The 21,579-nt window shown below is 43.2% G+C and overlaps 2 protein-coding genes across 13 annotated transcripts in view; both read left to right on the top strand.

Annotated features, from left to right (window-relative positions):
• RFX8 (regulatory factor X8) overlaps positions 1–514 on the top strand; it is a 261,067-nt gene extending 260,553 nt beyond the window's left edge. For all 12 annotated transcript variants that reach the window (XM_078444363.2, XM_060609322.3, XM_078444364.2 and 9 more), the window contains one exon: positions 148–514. In XM_078444363.2, the coding sequence (XP_078300489.2) occupies positions 148–324 (177 nt within the window). In that variant the 3' untranslated portion in view covers positions 325–514. The remainder of the gene's footprint in view (positions 1–147) is intronic.
• Positions 515–14,356: 13,842 nt separating this feature from the next.
• CREG2 (cellular repressor of E1A stimulated genes 2) overlaps positions 14,357–21,579 on the top strand; it is a 35,058-nt gene continuing 27,835 nt past the window's right edge. The window contains exons 1-2 of the mRNA XM_060608897.3: positions 14,357–14,896; positions 17,277–17,446. Of these exons, the coding sequence (XP_060464880.3) occupies positions 14,480–14,896; positions 17,277–17,446 (587 nt within the window). The 5' untranslated portion in view covers positions 14,357–14,479. The remainder of the gene's footprint in view (positions 14,897–17,276; positions 17,447–21,579) is intronic.

Below are 21,579 nucleotides of genomic sequence, written 5' to 3'. Positions count from 1 at the left end.
ATCTCCAGTAGTAGGAGTAAATAAATGCAGAAGCTTCTGGTTAGGTCTGTGAGGGCATGGTGGAAGAATTCAAATGGTGGGTCCTGCAACAGGAAATCATATAATTTCTCTTTTTATCTTTTCCTTGTGACTGTTTCCCCCTTGCAGCTCATCCAGATATCGTTGGAGGACAAGGCCACTGAAAGCACCTTCAAACTCAGCCTTCCTGTGGGACAAGAGGCCCTGGTAACTCTAAAAGATGGACAAAAATTTGTAATTCATGTATCAGATGTACCCCAAAGCTCTGAAAATATTTTTTTCAGGGAAAGCAACACTAATATATAAGATCATTTCTTAGAATAGGACATGAGAAAACATAGATTTTCACTCTTAAAAATATATTAAGTGCTAAAGCTTTTGTATTGATGAGAAAGAAGATTTTATGTACATAATAGAGGTTGCATTGTCTATTTTGGGTTTATATGTATTTCAAGCAGTTAGTTTAGGTGAATCATATAAACTGATTTGGAGAATATTTTTTGCTTCTGTTGCTTTTCTTCAGGGCTTTTCAAGTGTTTTTACCAGGGACTTAATAGAAGAGAAGTTTGAGAAATCTTGTGAGTAGAGAAATGGATAGATCTCTAGCGAGAGATAAAATTTGAATACAAACGGGTACAACCAGTAAAAGGCCAATGGTAACATTTTTCTTCCCCTTGGCAGGGCCCCGATTGAAATAGAATTTGTGGAAAGATCTCCTCAGGCAGTAAGAAACAGACAAAATGCAATTTGATACCAACCGTTAGGCTTACTTATTGGTCCATTAAGAACATTCTTGAAGTGAGGTTGAATTTTGAACCCAACAATGTCTGCAACAAATGGTGATGCCCTGCTTTGAGTCACTTTTTATTGCTCTTTGTTGCAAAATCCTGAGAAATGTTGAAACTAAGAATAGATCATTCACTGCTAAGCCAGATCAATTTTTATGTAACTGATTATAACATTTAAAAGGAATTTAGCAATTCATGCTTAACACGACTTCTGGTATGAGAGGAAATAATAGAGAATATTTTATTGATCTCATGTTATATAAGAAATGAATTAAATTTCCCTAAATGCTTGGAAATTTTAAAGAAACACGAACTGTGTCACTAGATTTGTTAAGAATTATGCATCTTTATAGTTAAAGAAGCAATCATTATTTCAGGGACCTTTACTACTACATTTAATATGTTATCTCATTAGTTAAGCTCTCTGGGAGTAATAGTTTATCAAAGAATTACTCAGGGATATTCCTTTACTCACTGTTCAGTGACCTTGCATATCATTCATTTGCTCACGTGTAAGTGGACAGATGGGAGACAAGAAACAAAGGTAGCAACAAGATGTACCAGATTGGGAATAGTGAATTTTATTTGCATATTTTGAGGTAAACTGATTAGCCGAGAGCTAGCAGAGGATGTTCAGTCCTTGAAAAAGCTAACCAGGTTCATCAAAGGCAACAATCTGAATTGCTTATCTCTGGGGTCAGAAGTTAGGTTAGGGGATGAGGGTGGGTAGTAAGAAACAGGAGAGGAAGAGGCTTCTGGGACCCCTGATAGTGTTCCAATCTGCCGTTCAAGTGTGTCCACCTTGTGAAAATGTGTCACAGAGCTTATGACTTGATTTGATTAATTTTCTGCTTTATGCTATGTATGAAAGTGTATTTTTTTAAGTTTATTTTATTTTGAGAAAGAGAGAGAGCACGAGTGCGGAAGGGGCAGAGAGAGAGGGAGAGAGAGAATCCCAAGGTGACAGACCCTGCGTTGATAGCACAGAACCTGATGGGACTCAGTGTCACCAACCGTGAGCTCACGACCTGAGCTGAAACCAAGAGTCAGACACTTAACCGACTGAGCCACCCAGGCACCGTGAACATGTGTTTTTAAAATAGAAGGTATTGCATATACACTGGTATTGCATTAGAGGCTCCTGGTGGGGGAATGGCTAAGAAGCTCATGGAAGGATTTCAGGAGAAAGTGAGCCAGCTTGGAAAGCCACCAGGGTCAACGAACACTGATGTGAAAATGGAACCACACCTGCCATGTACGTCTTTGTTTTCCCCTCTCAATCCACCTCGCTGACAACCTGAGGCAGGAGGCCAAGCAAGAAGAGAGAATCTCCCCACATCCACCTCCCTCACCCCAGGCCTCAAGACCCAATACAGTTCTCAGCCAGGACAGAGGAGAAGCTTTCATCCTTAATAAAGTTTGACATTTTGATTATTACACTGGATTAGACATTTTAATTACTCATCAGAGATGGTTCTTGTTTCGTTCATGGCAAATTATGCTCAGAGACTGAAATTGTCTTTGCCAGTAATTTATTTAACAAAATTTCACTGGGGGAATTATAATTTATAATAATAATATGTCACAAGCCAGTAGCATACAGGATAATGTCTCTTCATGAGCCAATAAGGAAATAATATAGTCCAAACCAGTGATAGATTAATTACACTACTGTTCTAGGCAAAGGGGAGATGAAAGAAAAAAAAGACCAAATTTAATTGAGGTGTACCTTTCTGCAAGTTGGTTCTCAGAAGAGTTGGCTTAGCCAACCAAGAGCTGACGTCCAGCTGCCAGCACAGATTGCTAGAGCACAATGCTAGCAGAGCGAAGAGGCCCGTGTTTACGGGCAAGAAGATCTCTTTCGTGGGTCCGCTGCACGGTTTACACCACTGCCAGCAAGGAGCGTAGCCTTCATCGTGGCAGGAGCTAATGTCTCAAGGTCTTCAGAGAGCTATTGAGATCAGCCAAGAGTAGCCTTGCTCAGACGGAACACTCTTGGTGAGTCTTCACAAATTCTTGGTATTAAGGGTTTCCTCTCTGTAGGCACTCAGTAGCACAGCTTGGGTGACATCATTCTGACATGGCCTCCCCAAATGTAAATCACCCTCAGATCAAGACAACTTCACTTAAACCGTAAAGAAGTGGACTTGAAATCATAACAATACACAACGGTTGCTATGACTGAAAGCAACTGGTGGTCTGTTATCTGAACGCGAACACGATTGTAAATAGCCACTGCCTCTAGCCCCTTCCCCAAACCTGGGTTTTTATCCAAGAGCCAGAAATAATTCATAGATCAAGTGACAAAAGTTGTTCTCTGCTTGTGCCATCTATCGCTTCACAATTTCGGCATGACAAACTAATCCTTAATGGCTTAAAACAGCCACAATGGATTTATTATTCCTTACCAGTCACCAGGTTGCTTGGACGGTTACGCTGATCTGGGCTGGACTTCATGAACCTCAGCTGGGCTCACTCAGCCATCGTGTTTTCTGAAACAGTAATTTGAAGTAGAAATAATAATGAGACCCTGTACAAACCAATCTTCCCAGGGCACATCGCTGTTGTCAATATGGTACTTACAGAAAGACAAGCACATCAAATAGCACATGGATCTTGGAACGTTAAGTTTGCACTCACGATGATGTTAAATCGGAAACCCACGAACAATCTGGTAGCAGACAGATCTTGCAAACACAGAAGTTTGATCTAAAATGTATAGCAATGTGTTCTCAAATATTTGTCATGTATATTCTTTTACCAGGAACTCTTTAAGCATTGGGGATCATCAGTGAACTAAACAGGCAAATCCCTGCTCCTCAGGAGTTTGTAATCCTGGTAGAAGACCCACACCGAACTAAGTAACAAATAAAAGCCTGGTATCTTAGGCAGTGATTCCTAAGTATAATAGTAAAAATAACACCCAATAAAGAAAATCATGATGGGGAGGCAGGTCTTACTTCATGCAGTGTTCTCAAGCAAGGTCTCTTTCACAAGGTGTAATCTGAAAAGAGATCTGAAGAAAGTAGGAAAAAAGAAATTGTGAGAGCCTCCCAGAAAGGTGGAAAGTTGAGTAGCACTACCAGGCAGCCCCAGCAGCCTCTTGAAGTGGATGGCCATGAATTTTAAATTATTAAGGGATTTAAAATCACTATTGGTTTCCAGAAATTTGGAAAGCCAGTTTATTTGAACTAATTCATCAGGTGAAAACAACTATATGTGTTGGAAAAATATAAAATGTCTTCTTAAAAGCATCAAAAAGATAGAAACAAATCTCTAGGTCCTAATCTAAGAGAATGTGGAATTTAGTGTGGTGAGCTAAACACCAAGGCTGCTTTTTCCAATCCCCACAACTTTGAGCTTCAGATTTGAAGAGAGCAGTAGTAGTCAAATACCAGAAGCCAACCAGGGTAGGAAGTCTAATAGCGACCTTATAAACTGGAACATCCAAAGGGCTATACACTCCAGGTAAGGGTGAGTAGGAAGTAAACGTGCCCCTCCTTCCCACCCCATCCTCACTCCCCACCCAAGATGTGACAAGTAAATTCACTGAAATGTATCAGGGTCAGGGGAAAGCTGTCGCCCTCTCTTCTCTCTTTCTCCCAGGCCCTAGCAACCACTCCTTTTATTGACAAATGATCATCAATTGTATGGATATACCACATTTCATTTATCCATTCATCATCGTTTGATGGGACATTTAGGTTGTTTTCCCGTAATGGAAACATGAATAATTTCATTTCCACTTGAATAATGCTTCTGTGAACACTGATGTACAAGTTTTTGTGTGGACATACATTTCATTTATCTTGGGTACATGTACCTAGGAATGAAATTGCTGGTTCATATGGTAACTCTATGTTTAGCCTTTTCAAGAGCAGCCAAACTATTTTCCAAATGGCTGCACCATTTTATATTTCCATCAGAAATGTGTAAAGGTTCCACATTTTCACCAATATCTATCACTTGCCTTTTTGATTATAGGCATCCTAGTGGGCGTGAGATGGTATCTCATTGTGGTTTTGACTTGCATTTCCCCAATGACTAATGATGTTGAGCATTTTTCCATGTGCTTATTGGCCATTTGCATGTCTTCTTTGGAAAAATGTCTGTTCAAATCCTTTGCACATTTTAAATAGGCTTATTTGTTTTGTTTTGCTTTGCTTTTTGTAATTGACTTATACATGTTCTTTGGATATTCTGGATACAAGTCCCTTGTCAGATACAGGATTCGCAAATATAACAGTAAATACTGTAGTATGTCTCTGTAACAGAATTTTTTACCTAGCCGAAACTCCCTTATCACACCTGATAAATAAAACAACGTTCTTTCATATCATCTGATACTTAGCCCACATTCAGATTTCTCTACTGACCTCAATAATGGCTTTTAACAGTTGACCCATCTCTTGCATTTCATCTTATGTCTCCTAAATATTTTCATATCTATAACCACACACCTATAATTTTTCATCCCATTTATTTGTTGAAGAAACTGGGTTATTTGTACTACGGAGTGTTCCACATTCTGAATTATATGACTCGTTCCATTGACTCTGTATTTGTGTTATCTAGCAGTTAAAATAGAAGCTTCAGCAGATTCAGGCCAAATTTTTTTCAAACACTTCATAGATAGCACTGTGTACCTCCTACCTGTGCACACTACTACATCACATCAGGCAATACTTGATGTCACTATAAAGGGCTAAATATTTGTGTTCCTTCAAAACTCCGTATGTTGAAGCCCTATACCCCAGTATTAGAAAGTGGAGGCCTTTGGAAGGTAACTAGGATTAGATGAGGTTATGAGGGAGAAGCCCTCATCATGGTATTAGTGCCCTTAAAAAAAGAGAAAAACAGGAAAGGTCATGTGAGAACACAGTGAGGTGGCTGTCTACAAGGCAGGAAAAGAGTCCTCACCAGACATCGAATCTACCAGCACCTTGATCTTGGACCTCTCAGCCTCCAGAACTGTGAAAAATAAACGTCTGTTGTTTAAACCACCTAGTCTGTGATATTTTGTTATAGCAGCCTAAACAGACAAAGGTAGTCCTTTGTCCCACATTTGGTGAAATTAAGAATTAAGATTCAGGACATCTGGGTGGCTCAGTCAGTTAACTGCCTGACTCTTGGTTTCAGCTCAGGTCATGATCCCAGGGTCATGGGATCAACCTCATCAGGGTCCATGCTGAGTGTGGAGCCTGCTTAAGACTCTCTCTCTCTCTCTCTCTCTCTCTCTCTTACTCTCTCTTTTTCTTTCAAGGGGTACCTGGGTGCCTCAGTTGGTTGAGCATCCAACTCTGCTCAGGTCATGATCTCACAGTTCTTGGGATCGAGCCCCATGTTGGACTCAGCACTGACAACAGAGCCTGCTTGGGATTCTCTCTCTCCCTCTCTCTCTTTGCACCTTCCTTTCTCTCTCTCTCTTTTTCAAAATAAAAAGAATTTAAAACTTTAAAAGTTTCTCACTCTCTCCCTCTGCCCCTCTCCCCTGTTCACACACTCTCGGTCTCTCTCTCAAATGAAGAAAGAAAGAAAGAAAAAAAGAAAGAAAGAAAGAAAGAAAGAAAGAAAGAAAGAAAGAAAGAAAGACAAAGAAAAGACTTAAGATTGATCATGGGGTTCAGGTGTTGCCAGGATGATCTATCTACTATAAGATTCCACTCAATATTTCATTTAGTATTTCACATATTGATTATTGTTGCCTATATAGATTGCTTCATTAGGGGTTGCAAAATGATTTCTTTTTCTAATGTTCTAATTCCTTCTAGATGTATTAGCTGGAATTTGTCTAGAAAGAAAATCTTTCCCATATCAACAATTTGGTTACCTTGAAATAGAATTGAAACATAAAAGGAAAGGCAGGATAAATGCTTGAATTATTTTTGCTTTAGAAAAAATAAATTATCAGAATAAATTAGATGCCTTGATAACTTCCAGTGATGACTATTGAAGGCTTGTCTTTTGTTTTTGTTTTTAATCATTATTAACTCAGGAGACCCATTACCAATACTTGTGTCTTACACAGTTATAGTGTGATGTCAAAAGCAGACATTGTACAACCAAAAACAGACATTGGTGCCTTCTGTGTACAGTTCTATGACATTTTGTCACATATAGATTGTGTAACCACCACTGCAGTCAAGATGCAGCACCCTTCCATCACCACAAAGAGCTCCCTCATGCTACCCCTTTACGGTTACACACACCCCACACACCGTCACTAACCCTTTAGCAACCACTAATCTGTTCTCCACTCCTATAATTTTGTAATTTTGAGAATGTTCTATAAATGAAATCATATAATGTATTACCTTTTAAGACTGGCTTTTTTTTTCACTCAATATAAGATCCACCCAAGTTGTTTCACATATCAATTTAGATTTCTTTTTATTTTTTAATTTTTTAATGTTTACTTTTGAGAGAGACAGACAGAGTGTGAGTGGGGAGGGGCATAGAGAGAGAGGGAGGCACAGAATCCAAGGCAGGTTCCGGGCTCCGAGCTGTTAGCACAGGAGCCTGACATGGGGCTTGAACCCACGAATCATGAGATCATGACCTGAGCCAAAGTCAGACACAACCAACTGAGCCATCCAGACACCCCTCAATTTTTATTTCTGAGCAATATTCCATGGTACGGATGTGCCTGTATGTAACCATTCACATATTGAGGGACATTTGGGTTGCTTCCAGTTTGGGGCTGTTACAAAAAAGTTGCTATGAACAATGATGTATTTGGTTTCTGTGGGAGACACACGTTTTTAGTTCTCTGGGATAAATGCCCAGGAGAGCAATTGCTGGGAGGACAGTAAATATATGTATGCTTAGTTTTTTAAATAACTGCCACCATTATTCTTTTTGATGCTTAAATTATTCCACCTTTTCCCAGTGGAAGTCTCTTCAAGTTGACTCCTGTGTTCTTTTGACATGACCCATTAATCTTTTCTAGCTTTGGGTTTTTGGTTTTTTTTTTTTCTGACCAAGAAGACATCCCAGGATCCTCTTTACATTCCTAGCTCTAAACTTTAAACTGTGCTTTGTTACCTGTGACTACATGCCTCTCATTGTTCTTGGCAAACGTTTGTGAGTAGGAAGTAATGGATGAGCAGAAGTTCTGCAATGTGTTCCCTCCCATCACTAGTCAAATCTTTTTGTAAACATACCAAAGGCTAGTGTCCTGCAGCCAAACCTGAGAATGTTTGCTGGTGGAAGGGTCCTTTGCTATGAACTGCTTAAACAAGCCTAAAATTTCTGCAAAATGTTACTAAGCCAAGTAACTGAGTTCCAATTCAAAATAGCTCCTTCTGTATAAGTGCTATGACCACCTGCATCATTGATGAGTAGCCCATGTGGTACTCATATACTCCTAGTAAGACTATGAAATGGTAAAAATCATAACGGAACACAGTTTGACAATGTTTCAGCCTGCTTGAGCTGCTATCACAAAATATCATAAACTGGGTGGCTAAAACCACAGACATTTATTGTCTCACAGTTCTGGAGGCTGGGAAGTCCAAGACCAAGGTTCCAGCAGACTCAGTTTCTGGTGAGAGCTCTCTTCCTGGCTTGCAGATGGCCACCTTCTCACTATATCATCACACAAGGCTTTTCCTTGATGCACATTGAGAGAAAGAGTTCTCTGGTGTATTTTTTTTTTTTATTTTTTAATGTTTATTTTTTATTTTTGAGAGAGACGGAGTGTGAGCAGGGGAGGGGCAGAGAGAGAGGGAGACACAGAATCTGAAGCAGGCTCCAGGTTCTGAGCTGTTAGCACAGAACTCGATGGGGGGCTCGAACCCACAAACTGTGAGATCATGACCTGAGCTGAAGTCGGACGCTTAACCAACTGAGTCACCCAGGCACTCCTGGTGTCTTTTTTTTTTTTTTTAACGTTTATTTATTTATTCTGAGAGAGAGAGAGAGAATGAGAAAGAGTGTGTGAGCAGGGAAGGGGCAGAGAGAAAGGAAGACAGAGAATCCCAAGCAGGCTCCTGGCTGTCAGTGCAGAACCTGACACAGGGTTCAATCTCATGAACTGTGAGATTATGACCTGAGGCAAAACCAAGAGTCAGATGCTTAACCTGCACCCAGGTGCCCCTTTCTTGTATCCTTATTTGGGCACTAACTCTATCAGACCAGTGCCCCATCCTTACAACTTCATTTAGCTTTAATTATTTCATTCGAGGCCCTATCCTCAAATATAGCCACCCCAAACACATGAATTGGGGGTGGGGTGGACACAAACATTCCATCCACTGTAATTATCTAAATGCCGCACAAAGACAAAGAGACAACAGATACGAAAGGCAGGTTAGAGACCAGAGGGAAGGTCCAAAATGTTTCTAAGGAAAGGAGGAAGGAAGAAACCCACACCTAGTTGCATACCAAAGACACAGAGAAGAGTTTTAAAGCCACAGGAGAAATAAAAAACAGTCATCTTCAGAGGTGTGGCCATGAGACTGGAATCCGACTTCTCAGCAGCAGCACAGGAACCGAAGTGGAATGAAAGCCTCCATGTGTTGAAAACAGGCCTACTGCTAGAATTCTGTACTCAGCAGAAATATTTTCTGCGAGTGAAACAGAAGTAAACTTCAGACAAACAAAAGAGAGTGTGCCACTAGTAGACCCTTGTTAAAGGAAATTCTAAAGGATATACTTCAGTAGGAAAGAAAATGATCACAAATGGGTGATCTGAGATACAAGAAAAGATAAAGAGGGAGGAGACTGGAGAGTACATAGCTAAATCTAAATAAACGTAGACTGCATAAAATAACAATGTCTCATTGTATTCAGAAAAATACAGCATTAAGACAAAAAGAACATGTAAGTCAGGAAAAGGGATAGTCTTTTGAACAAAGAGTGATGGATCAATTTGATCTCTGTAGGGACAAAATGAACCTCATTCATATACAGAAAATGTTTTTAATGGATTACAGACCTAAATGTAACAGATAAAACTATTAAGCTTCTAGAATAAAACATCAAAGATATTTTTCATGGGCTTAGATCAGACAAAGATGTCTTAGAAATGGTACAGAAAGCACAAACCATGAAAGAAAAAAAATGATAAATTAGACGTTACCAAAATTTTAAATGTTTGCTCTTCAAAAGCCACTGGTAAGAAAATGGAAATGCAAGCCACAAACTGGGAGAAAACACTGGCAAAATGTCTGCCTGAAAAAGGACTGGTATGGAGAACATATAAAATAACTCTCACAACTCAACACTAAGAAGACACAACCAGATTTTTAAATGAGCAAATATTTACACAGACAATTCACCAAAGAAGAGAGACAAAAAGTAAGCACATAAAAAGCTGCTCAATATTGTTAGCCATTAGAAAAATGTAAATTAAAACTGCCATGAAATGCCATGACACACCTAGTAGAATAGCTAAAATTAAAAAGCCACTCAACAGCAAGTGTTGCCAAAGATGCAGAAAAACTGGGACTGTCATGCAGTGTCTGTGGGAATGCAAAATGGTATAGCCACTTTGGAGGGAAAAGAAAGCTCGACAATTTATTATAAAGGTAAACCTATGGTTACCATACAACTCAGCAATCTTGCTCTTAAATATTTACTCAAGAGAAATGAAAACGTGTCCCCACATAGACTTGTACGTGAATGCTATTAATAGCTTTATTCCTAATAGCAAGATAAATAAATAAATAAATAAATAAATACAACCCAAGTAGCCATCAACTGTTGAATGAATAAACAAAAATATGGCATGTCCATACAAGGGAATACTACTCACTAGTAAAAAGGAAAACACTACTGATACATAGAACAACACGGATTAGCTCATGTGATTATGGAGACAGAGGTCCCATGATCTGCCATCTGCAGGCTGCAGGCCCAGGAAAGCCAGTGGGGTAGTCCCAGTCCAAACACAAAGTTCTGTGAACCAGGGGTGCCAATGGCGTAAAGGCCCAGCCTGAATCTGAAAACTGGAGAACCAAGAGTGCTGATGTCCAAGGTCAGGAGAAGGTGGATGTCTCAGCTCCATTCAGACCCACAAGGACTGGGTGATGCCCATCCCTATTGATGAGATTAATCTTCTTTATTCATTTACTGATTCAAATGCTAATCTCTTCCTCAAACACCCCCACAGACACACCCAGAAATGATATTTTACCAGCCATCTGGACATCCCTTAGCCCAGTTAGGTTGATGGATAGAAACATTAACATTAACAACTACCCCAAAACAATCTGTGGCACTTTTCAATACCAAAGCACTGGAATAAAGAAAATAAAATTAATTCTTACAAATCAATACAAAAACCCACAGGCAACCCAATAAAAATGGGCAAAAGACATTAACAGGCATTTCACAAAAGAGGATATCCAACTGGCCAATGACAGTATGAAAAGGTGATCAACCAACAACATCAGTCATTAAAATAGAAATGAGACACCATTACTCATCCATCAGACTGGGTTGGGGGGGGAGGGGGAGAGAGAAAAGACAGAAAAATCTAACCATAATCTGTGTTGATGAGAATGTGGAGCAACAGGAAAGCTCATACACTGATAGTAGCAATGTAAATTGGTACCATCATCTTGGAAATCAGTTTGACATTATATAATATAATGAAGCATACTTCTACCCCACAACCAGCAACCCTACTACGAGGTATATACCCTAGAAAAACTCTTGAATGTGCACCAGTGCCTTAGTTTGGATTCCTCCAAAGGGCCTGAGACAAGGACTTAGCACACGGGTAGTTTACTTTGGGATGTAGTCCTAAAGAACAGGAGTGGGGGACTAGAGTGATTGGACCAGGGAGGAAGGAAAGCCATTCTAAGGCTGTGTCCCTTAGCTGTTACCACTGTGAGCAACCGGGGCTCAATCCTGCTGGATACCCTCTGAGGAAGGGTGTAAAGTGAACTGCCCACCCATGACCTGGAAATCCTTTGACTCCTGTCCCCATTGGCCAAAGATCCCTTTTCTTGGGATCTATGAGTAGAATAAATTACCTTTTCAATGTCAGGCATCTCTTGATTACCTGGCCTCACCATACCTGAATAACAAAACCTATTAAAACACCTACCAACGGGGGCATCTGGGTGGCTCAGTTGGTTAAGCATCTGACTTCAGCTCAGCTCATGATCTCACGGTTCCTGAGTTCAAGCCCCGCATTAGGCTCTGTACTCACAGTGCAGAGCTTGCTTCGGGTCGTCTGTCTCCCCCACTCTGCCCCTTCCCCACTTCTCTCTCAAAATAACCACCACCAACAAAATAAATACAAATAAAAATAAATAAAACACCTACTGACAATAGTTGAATAAATGGTCATATAGCTACACTATGCAATACTATACAGCCATATATATCTACAAACAACAAAGTAAGTATGATTCTCAAACATAATTTTGACAACATAGACACAAAAAATTAAAGTATGATATCATTTATATAAAGTTCAAAATAGGTAAGATGAATCTATAACACTGAGGATTGCATGTGTAGGAAATCCAACTATAAAGGAAAGCAAAGAAATGTGTATCACAAATGTCAAGACAGTGATTACCTCTAGGAGAGGAGGCAAGGGATTGTGATTTGGGGAGAGAGGCATATGGAGAGCTTCTGGGGAACTGGCAATATTCCCTCACTTCACCTGAATGATTTTAACAGGTTTTTTGTACATATATTTTTATGCATTTGCTGCATGCATTCTCTCAAGAGAAATATTTGTAAATTACTATCATGTACCTTGATGAATGAACAGAGGGATTAAAAGTGAGGATGAAAATAGATCAAAATGCTAATTGTATTAATCTATCTGGTGGATGTGTGGGTGTTCACTGACTGTAGAACCATAAAGACGCCAGATCGCTGCCGTGGAGTCTGGGAGGGTGATGCAGTGGGACAGACAGGGATAGACAGACAGGCACGGACAGGTTACAAGGGACCTATATACTAAGTTAAAGAGCTTGGACTTTATCCTGCTGGCAACGAACAGTAAGAACTGGGCATTTATTCTTCACATCATGTGCTGGGACTGGCAGAGGAAAATATCCACCTCCACCAGAGCCTCAAAGGAAGAAGTGGCCCCTAACAGCCAAGAACAAGAGCCTGGGTGGAAGGAGTCAGCTGCCAGGCTCGCCTGCCTCCCTCCCTCAACACCCCCCCCCCCCCCCCCCCCCCGCAGAGCATATGAGAGAAAAGAGGCTGTGGTATGCATCTATCACGTGTCTGCTCTGTGCTTCTCCTAGGCCACTGGGATAGAAGTGACTGTCCTTATTTTACAGACACGGCTAGTAGGTGATAGAGCAGGATGTCAATTCATTTGAAGTCATTTGAAAGAGCTCACGTCTTTTAATGACTTGCTATACTGCCTCTCCAAGACTATGGGACACATCATTCAGGGGCAAGTGAGAGAGGCTGGCAAGTCAGCAGCATAAAAGGATGGCAGAGCCGTGGGAGGAGACGAGATCATGCGGAGAGAATGCCAGAACTCCCCTTAGACTAGCAACAGAAAGAAGGCATCCTGGAAAGGGTGGCTGGGGTGGGATGGGAGGCCAGCTTGGAGTGCACTGAGGAGATTAAGAAGACTTTTTAAAGAAAAATGGCTTTGAATAGGAGGGAAAAGGAGGAGGTAGATGGAATGGAGGACAGGGTAGATAACGGATCCTCTGGCTACTGCACAGTGTAACACAGTGGCTACAAAAATTCTGATGCTGGTTCAAGTCACTTTCATCCATAACAAACTGGAAGCAGGACTATTAGATTTTAGGTGGAAAATCTAGAGCAGAATATGTCTCTTAATGGGCAGATAAGGGAATACCATAAGCAGAAGTTAAAGTGTAAATGATTTAGAATTATGTTGCTATCTATAAAACTTAACTATTGGAAACAGCTCAAATTTCCACCAATAAAAGAATGTTTTGAAACTCTGATACATTCTTACAATTCTCTGCTACTGCATGCCAGCCACTTTGTCTCTGGGTGTTTGCTACCTTTTACTTTGGTTGATATGTAAAAATTTGACTTTGCTTTCAGAAGAACTCGCAGCAATGCACTCCTAAGTCAAGTGTAAGACAGTCATTATCCTTACAAAGCAAGGGAATGGCTTTGGCATCAGACTGACTCGGTGGTAATCTTACCTTCACCATTTACTTAGTTTCCTCCTCTATAAAATGATAACAGTCCCTACCTTTATCTATTACCAAAATATAAGCCTCTCCAGATGTTAACTTATTTAATTCTCCCATCCATCACCCAAATGAGTTCAATACCGTGGTTTGCTTGTTTTTCTAATAACGGAACTGAGGCACAGAGAGGTTAAGTGACCCGGTAGGGTCCCACAGCTGGTAAGTAGGGGAGTGTGTTGGTTCGCGATTTGAACGCCCACCACCCCCTGGCTGCAGAATCCGTGCCATCCAGCAGGTAATGAGCCCATCCCCGGACCTCGCACACGGTGAGGACTCTGCGCACGGCGGCCGCAGGACGTGCAGTATTCGAGTGGAATCCGCTTTTCCAGGAGCTCGACTTCTCAACACGGCGGGAGGCTGCGAGGGCATCCAGGGGTGGGGACCCCGCCCGGGAATCCTGCGGCGGTCGCCAGCGGAGTCCAGTTCCGCGCGTCCGCCGCACGGGGGCGCTGCCGCCCTCGCCGCCTCCCGCGCGCTCCAGGCTGTCCCCGCGGCAGGGCGCGCCGCTGCAAGATGTCCGTGCGCCGCGGCCAGCGGCCCGCGCGGCCGGTCACCCGCCTCTCCTGGCTGCTGTGCTGCAGCGCCCTGCTGTCCCCGGCCGCGGGCTACGTGATCGTGAGCTCGGTGTCTTGGGCCGTCACCAACGAAGTGGACGAGGAGCTGGACAGCGCCTCCACCGAGGAGGCGCTGCCCGCGCTGCTGGAGGACTCGGGCAGCATCTGGCAGCGCAGCTTCCCGGCCTCGGCTCACAAGGAGGACGCGCACCTGCCGCCCCCGGCCGGCGCCGCCCGCTCCAGGCCGCCCCCCGCGCCGCCCGGGATGTTCTCCTACCGGCGGGAGAGCGGCCCGAGACTGCGCCCCAGCACCGCCCGCTTCCTGGCCCACGCCAGCGCCTGGGGCTGTCTGGCCACCGTGTCCGCCCACGAGAAGGTAAGCAGCCCCGCCCGGAGCCGGCTGCAGGTGCGTGCCTGGCGGTGGCCTGGGGACCGGGAGATGCTAGCGACCGCTGGCGCGCTCGGATTCAGGTCTCACAGACGTGCCCCGCCGGCGGGGTTGCGCTGTGGCCGGCGCGTAAATAACGGAACCAGATTGTGCTTTGGTTAACCTGGCAAAATGGGGGGCTTGGGAGGTGCTGACAGGCATCCTGCCAGGCGCATGGGGATTGAAGTGCAGTCTTGAGATGGTCAAAGAGGCGTACACATAACCAGCGCCTGACCCGAGACCTGGACAAAAGAAGCCAGAGCCGCCTTAGGCATCATAGAGTAGGCGCGTGCAGCCTCCCAGCCCACAGCACCCAATGGACCCGAACTTCCCGGTCACCTACTGACACTGGGGACTGGGAGAAAGACACCACGGGGGGTTTGGTGGAAGTTCACATTTTGAAATATGGAACTTAAGAGATTTTCTGGAAAGGAGGCTTAGGGTGCAAAGTGTATAAATGCTGGAATGAGTTGTTTTCAGCTGCAGTTTTATCATTCGGTTCGTAAATGTTTTTACTCACCTGTTAGGTATGATTCCACCTTAAGCCAAAATGACATGGATAAATGATGAGGAAGTGACATCCCTAAGTATACACGACCCAGAAAGCTTTTAGGGCTGGTGAGATCGATGTAAGGGTTTTATTACAGAGAGGTACTTTGAACTGTTTAATTTATGCAAAATAAATATTTTTTTAGGGAATGGATAGGTCATTGGCCAGCGGCAGGTTCTTACCTCAGGTATGGTCTCATCTGTTTGGAGACTGGCCAAGTCACCGAGTTGTCCACTTTATTTTCCCCCTGTATGGAATTAAGTGGTTGACTATGTTAGTTTTGAAGGTCCTGTTTTACTTTTTAAAAAATATTTAAATGACTTTATTCTGATTATGGCAATGATCTTAATCACATTCACAGCATCCAAATGGTTCCTCACAGTTATAAATTATGCTCCTAAGACATACCTTAGGAAGATATGAAGCTTAAATAATGAGGCTGATCTTCATCTAAAGCACGGATTGTTCTGGGGTGTGTGGCTGGCTCAGTGGAAAGAGCGTGTGTCTCTCGATCTCAGGCTTATGAGTTTGAGCCCTGCATTGGGTGTAGAGATTACTTACATAAATAAATAAACTTAAAAAAAAAATCTCTAGTTGGCACTAGAGATCTAGTGGGATCTCTAGTTGGCACTAGACTTAGTCTAGTACTAAAGATATTTTGACTTTTGACATCTTTTTTCTTAGTGTTCTTAGGAATTCCCCTTTCCAATATTGACATTTAGTCCAAATTCAGTCCATTCAGAGAGCATTTACCCTATGCATGTCATGTGTGCAAAGCATGATTCCAGGCAATTTATGACAAGCTGAAAAAGAGAATCTGTAAATGAACTTATGTTCCCATTTTGGAAGACACCTTAACATTGTGTCTTCTCAAAGATGAAAGCCATCTCCTATTCCAGGTCTATACACCATTGCCATGCAGTGCTTTAAAGACAAGACAGCTCCTGAGTTCTGAGCTCAGTCACAGTAAGGAATATTCTGTAAAGGGTAAATAAAGCTCATGAAGGTTGGAATGCAGGACCCAGCAGGGCCTGGGAAAACCTAAGAAATACTTGCATACATGTCTAAGAATTTCACCTACTCCACCGAAGATCGTGAATAAAAATGAGTGTGCAATGTTTCTGTGACTTCCTTTTCTCTAAAAGGGCAAGTTGCTGACTCATATAATGAAAAATTGATTACAATTAAAAAATGGAACTAGTAAGTGAGAAAGTGGTGTAGCTATAAAAGAAACAATAGTAGAAAGTTCTCAGAGTCCAAAGACCAGGTAAGATATTAAAGTTAAGACTTAAGATCTATCCCCAAAGTTGTCAGAACTTTAAAAGAGTCAGTGAAGGCAGTTGGGCTCGCAGGGGCAAGTTGTAGCTGACTTCCATAAATTTCAGTGCCACCCCCAAATAACTTTAAATGTAACAAAGTGAGGGTGTTTTCTATGCACATGCAGCAGCTTCAAGAATAATCCCCTAGCCATCCTTCCAAACAGAATGTCCCTGCTCAGCTCCTCAATAGAGATTCCAGAGCTATCACCGGGTGAGTTGGGTCAATTGGGAACCACTGTGCCTTAATTTACTACCTGTCAGAACTATGGTGATGCCATGCCATCAACATTGCTATATTTCCTGGCTAAGCTCTCAGCTCAGGTCAATCCAAAACCCTGCATTGAAAACAAAAAAATGAAATGAAATGAAATGAAATGAAATGAAATGAAATGAAAAATAAAATAAAATAAAATAAAATAAAATACCCTGCATTGAAAAAGCCTTTTTTGGTGTTTGTTAGATCCCAGGACTGCCATTTGGGAACTGCCTGCCCATCAGTGACGGCCCCTTGAACAACAGCACTGGGATTCCTTTCTTCTATGTGACACCCAAGGACCCTGCAGTGGCCGATCTGATGAAGAACCCCATGGCCTCCCTCCTGCTGCCAGAATCTGAAGGAGAGTTCTGCAGGTAGACAGAGTTTGGCCTTACCCATACAGGTTCTTTGTTATAAAGCAGAGGGTCTATGGGGTGGGACCTTTCTGAGTTGCATGAATTTACTGGGGCCCTGAGATGCAAAATGATGTGTTCACCAACTTGAAGTGGAAAAAGTATATGTACCTTTGGACTCAGATAAACAGAATTCCACCACTCACCAAGCTATGTGATTTGGGGCAAGCTACCTAATTTTGCGGAGCCTCAGTTTCCTCATCTGTGAAATGGGAATAATAATTTCTACCTCATACGGTTCCTGGGAGGGTTGAGGGTCTTGTACAGTATCAGTGAGCAAACAGGAGCTCTTGTTATGATGGGAAAGGGGAAGCCGGGAGGTTGATGAAGGAAGATCGAGTAGTTTGTCTGTGGGGCACATGGAGCATAGAATCTACTTACCACCCCAAGAGTCTCCTGCTTCGCTCTCTATTTACTGTTTTTCAAATAAATTTCTAACCCACTATCCCCCACCACCAGAGATGTGTACCCAAAGACCCCATATTCTTTAATACACCCTCTCTTAAAAGTCTGAAAGAAAAGACATTTACGTGCAAATGGAGCATTGATCCAACACCTCTGTCTGAACTCAAAATGTAGAGCTTGAAATCAGATCCTGCCTGGAGATATCTGGACCAAGTTTGTGTGGGGGCATGCAGGGAACCCCCTGGGCAGCAGCAAATGCAACAAGTGGCCTCAGGCGAGTCCCTTAACCCCCAGGACACTAAGATGTAGTGACCCTTCAGGAACTAGGATAGGATTTATCCCAATTCCAAAGTTTGATTATTTTTTATGCAAAGCATAAAAAAAAAAACATAAAGCAAACAAATTGATTAGTTCTTTCCAGAGTAGGGGGGTAGGTGGTGGTAATAATCAAAGCCACAACATGCTGTAAAATGCCCAGATAAAAGACCTTGTCACTTCCCCTTGGGACACTGACAAGGAGAGTCGGCACCAAGCTGGAGACAGTTCAGCTGACCCAGTTCCCCAGCAGGTATGGCAAGAAGCCAGGAAAAGGGATGTTTCCTCTTTCATGGAATATTCAGTATGTTCTTGGCCAGTCAAGCTTGCTTGCTGGCACTAGAAGTATGTGCCCAGGATACCTTTCTAAACACCTGAGGAGTGCCTAGGTCAGGCATCCTAAAAGTAGTCATGAGGCTGGAGAGTGTTGATCCTGCACCTGCTCTTGAAGACAGACAGCAGAACACAGAGCGGTGCACACAGTGGCTGCAGCTCACAGGTCGTGGAAGGAATTTATTGGAAGGTTCCAGGTGGACGTCAGCAGGAGCTGAGAGCTGGCAGCCATGAGAAACCTAGCTTAGAGAGGACCTTGCCAAGGGGGACTGAGGTTCTACCAAAGCTGGGCAGGCCGTCTACATGGCCTGGAATCAATCATGTGTGCAAACCATCTTCATGGCAGGTCCACACACCAGAAGTGCAAACGTCTGCACAACACCCCAGGGCAGCTCGGGGCCAGAGGTGGCCACCCAGGCCCCACTGAGCCACCCCAGGGCCGAGGGCATCAGTATCTCAGCACGCTTGTCACTCTGGCCTGGAAGAGGAGGGATAAGTGCCACCAGGCTCCTCATGTGATCCTCACGTGAGACTCCTTCTCAGAACTCCTCCCTCCTCGCACTGTTTAAGCTTCTGAAATGTTAAGACACAACTTGAAGAAATAGGTACAGATCAAGGTTAGCCCCAGTGAGCACCAAAGCTAAGGTTACCAGACAGTGAGGGTTGTTATCACCCCAAGGTCCACTACTTCCAGTGAACTGCTTATGACCAGGGGTGACTCCTCTGAGTGAGCTTCCCAGTCCAAGTTCAGCATTACATTTGAGGTTTTACATCCAGAATCTTGGTAACGTTGAGCTGAGAGACTTACCAAGAAAGACAGGCAAACACTGAAGACCTGGGGAAACAACCCAAGCAGGAGCTCCTTGGGCCCCAGGAGCATAACAAAGCATCAGGCAGAAGTGTCCAGGGCTAGGAACCACCCCGACAAGCAAGAAGTTCAAGGGACAGCCTGGCAAGACAAGCACAAGCGGCCCCTGCTGCCTGATCCCAGGGCCCGGACGGAGGGCCGGCGACACCACAGGTCTTTGTCAAGCGCTTCCAAGTGTTTCCCTCAGAACAGGGGGATACAAAAGCACCTGTTTCTCCTGATGATGATGGCGATCATGACAACGACGATGATGAAGTTGATGAGGATGATGATGATGAATCAAAGCCACCTGATCCTTTCATCTTCAGAAGGCAGCTCTTACTCAGGAAAATAAAAATTGCCTTCATTCTATAAAGCTGGTGAGTTGAAATTGGGAATCAAAAACTTGCATTTTCACCATCACGTTTGGTGCCTTCCGTGGGCTCGTATTCTCTGTGGCTCCTATTCTCTGTGGCTCCCCTCTGGGGAGGGGCCGGGTCTTTCCCGTCTCATCCTAAGTGGGAAGACAAAGCCAGAACTGGTTCCTTCTGTGTGATGTATCCCAGGGCTCTGTGGGCCCACAGGGCCACGTTGGGGCTGAGGAGCCCTCGGCAGCTGAACAAACCAAGGTCAGGCCAGAAGGAAGCAACGTGGCCGCTGAAGCTCTGAGAGAAGGAAAAGAGGTGCCTTCCCAGCCATTCCCTGGGCATTTCAGCTACAACCTGCCTCTGCGTGAATCAGGGTTAGCCCTGGTGCCTGTGGAGTCTGGATGGGGACAGGCTGGTGAGCTCCACTTCCACGGGCAAGACGCAGCTCAAGAAGCGGGGCCAAACACAATTCCTGCCTGAGGGTAAGCTGAATGCATCTGATTCTACTACAAGGGCGGGCTGAGCCTGCCGCCTGCTTTTAGAGCTCCACACACAGGTAGGTAGCTGTGTGTGCGCGTGCATGGGCGTGCACCTGTGTGTACTGTCACACGTTCGTATTATCCATTCTCACAACGGAAACGTCAACTGCCCCCACTGGGTCGCCCAGGCCACTCTGTCACCTTGAATTCATCGTCAATCCAACAGCTGAAGTGATCTTTCACACCCCAAATCAGATCCTGGAATTTCCCTGCTTAAATGCTTTCATTGGGAAAAAATAACGAAATCCTTGGTAATGGCCTAACAGGCCATGAGTGGCCAGGATCCTGCCTCCCTCTCAGTATAGATAAGAGAGCCTGATCCTTTGCTAATTGACTTAATATTTGATGCCTATTCTAGTTTTATTAATTTGAGAGCTTTAACCTGAAAGCTCATTGTAATCCAAGCTGATATGTGTTTGGCAGGTAGCTAAGAAATGCACCTTTTTTTTATATATATAATTGACATGTAACGTTATATAAGTTTAAGGTGTACAATATGTTGATTTGATACATTTATATATTGCAGTGTGATTAGCGCCAGAGTGTTAGCTAACACCTCTGCCACATGCCATGATTACCATTTCTTTTCTGCGGTGAGAACATTTAAGATCTGGTCTCTTAGCAACTTCGGAATCTATGCTACAGTGTCTTTGCCTGTGATCACTATGCTGTGTGTTAGCTGTCCAAAACTTACTCATCTTCCAGTTATATGTCTTGTACCCTTTGGCCAGCGTCTCTCTGATTTCCCCCAATCCTCAGGCCCTGGTAACCACCATCCTACTCTGTGTTCTGGTGAGTTTGGCTTTTTTTTTTTTTTAGATTCCACATGTAAGTGAGATCGTACCATATATGTCTTTCTCTGTCTTTTCTCACTCAACATAATGTCCTCAGGGACCATCCATGTTGTCCCAAGTGGCAGGATTTTCTTTCTCACGGCTGAGTAATATCCCATTGTATATATAAGAAATGCTTTTCACTCAGTAAGCACTCATGTATGTTGACTCATATCTTGCCTCCCAAAATTGATACTTAGATCCATCAAAGCTGCTATGGGTGAAGGACATTGAGTATCCAAAACTCTCAGGAAGTTTAATGATGAAAATACACAGCAGATATCTGTTCCTTAACTGAAGCTGGGAGAGGCAAACATCTTGAGAATAAGGAAAGGGACAAATATTTCTCTGTATTTTACAGGTGTATGGGGACCTTAACGAGTTTCTTGGTGAATCTGAAAAATTCAACCTGGGATACTGCATCCCATGTAGTTAGGGGATTTTCCCCCAAACT

Source organism: Panthera onca, chromosome A3, assembly GCF_046562875.1.
Source record: "Panthera onca isolate mPanOnc1 chromosome A3, mPanOnc1 haplotype 2, whole genome shotgun sequence".
Taxonomy (NCBI): Eukaryota; Metazoa; Chordata; class Mammalia; order Carnivora; family Felidae; genus Panthera; species Panthera onca.
Note: the sequence above shows the minus strand (reverse complement) of the source record. Positions and strands in the feature narration are given on the sequence as shown.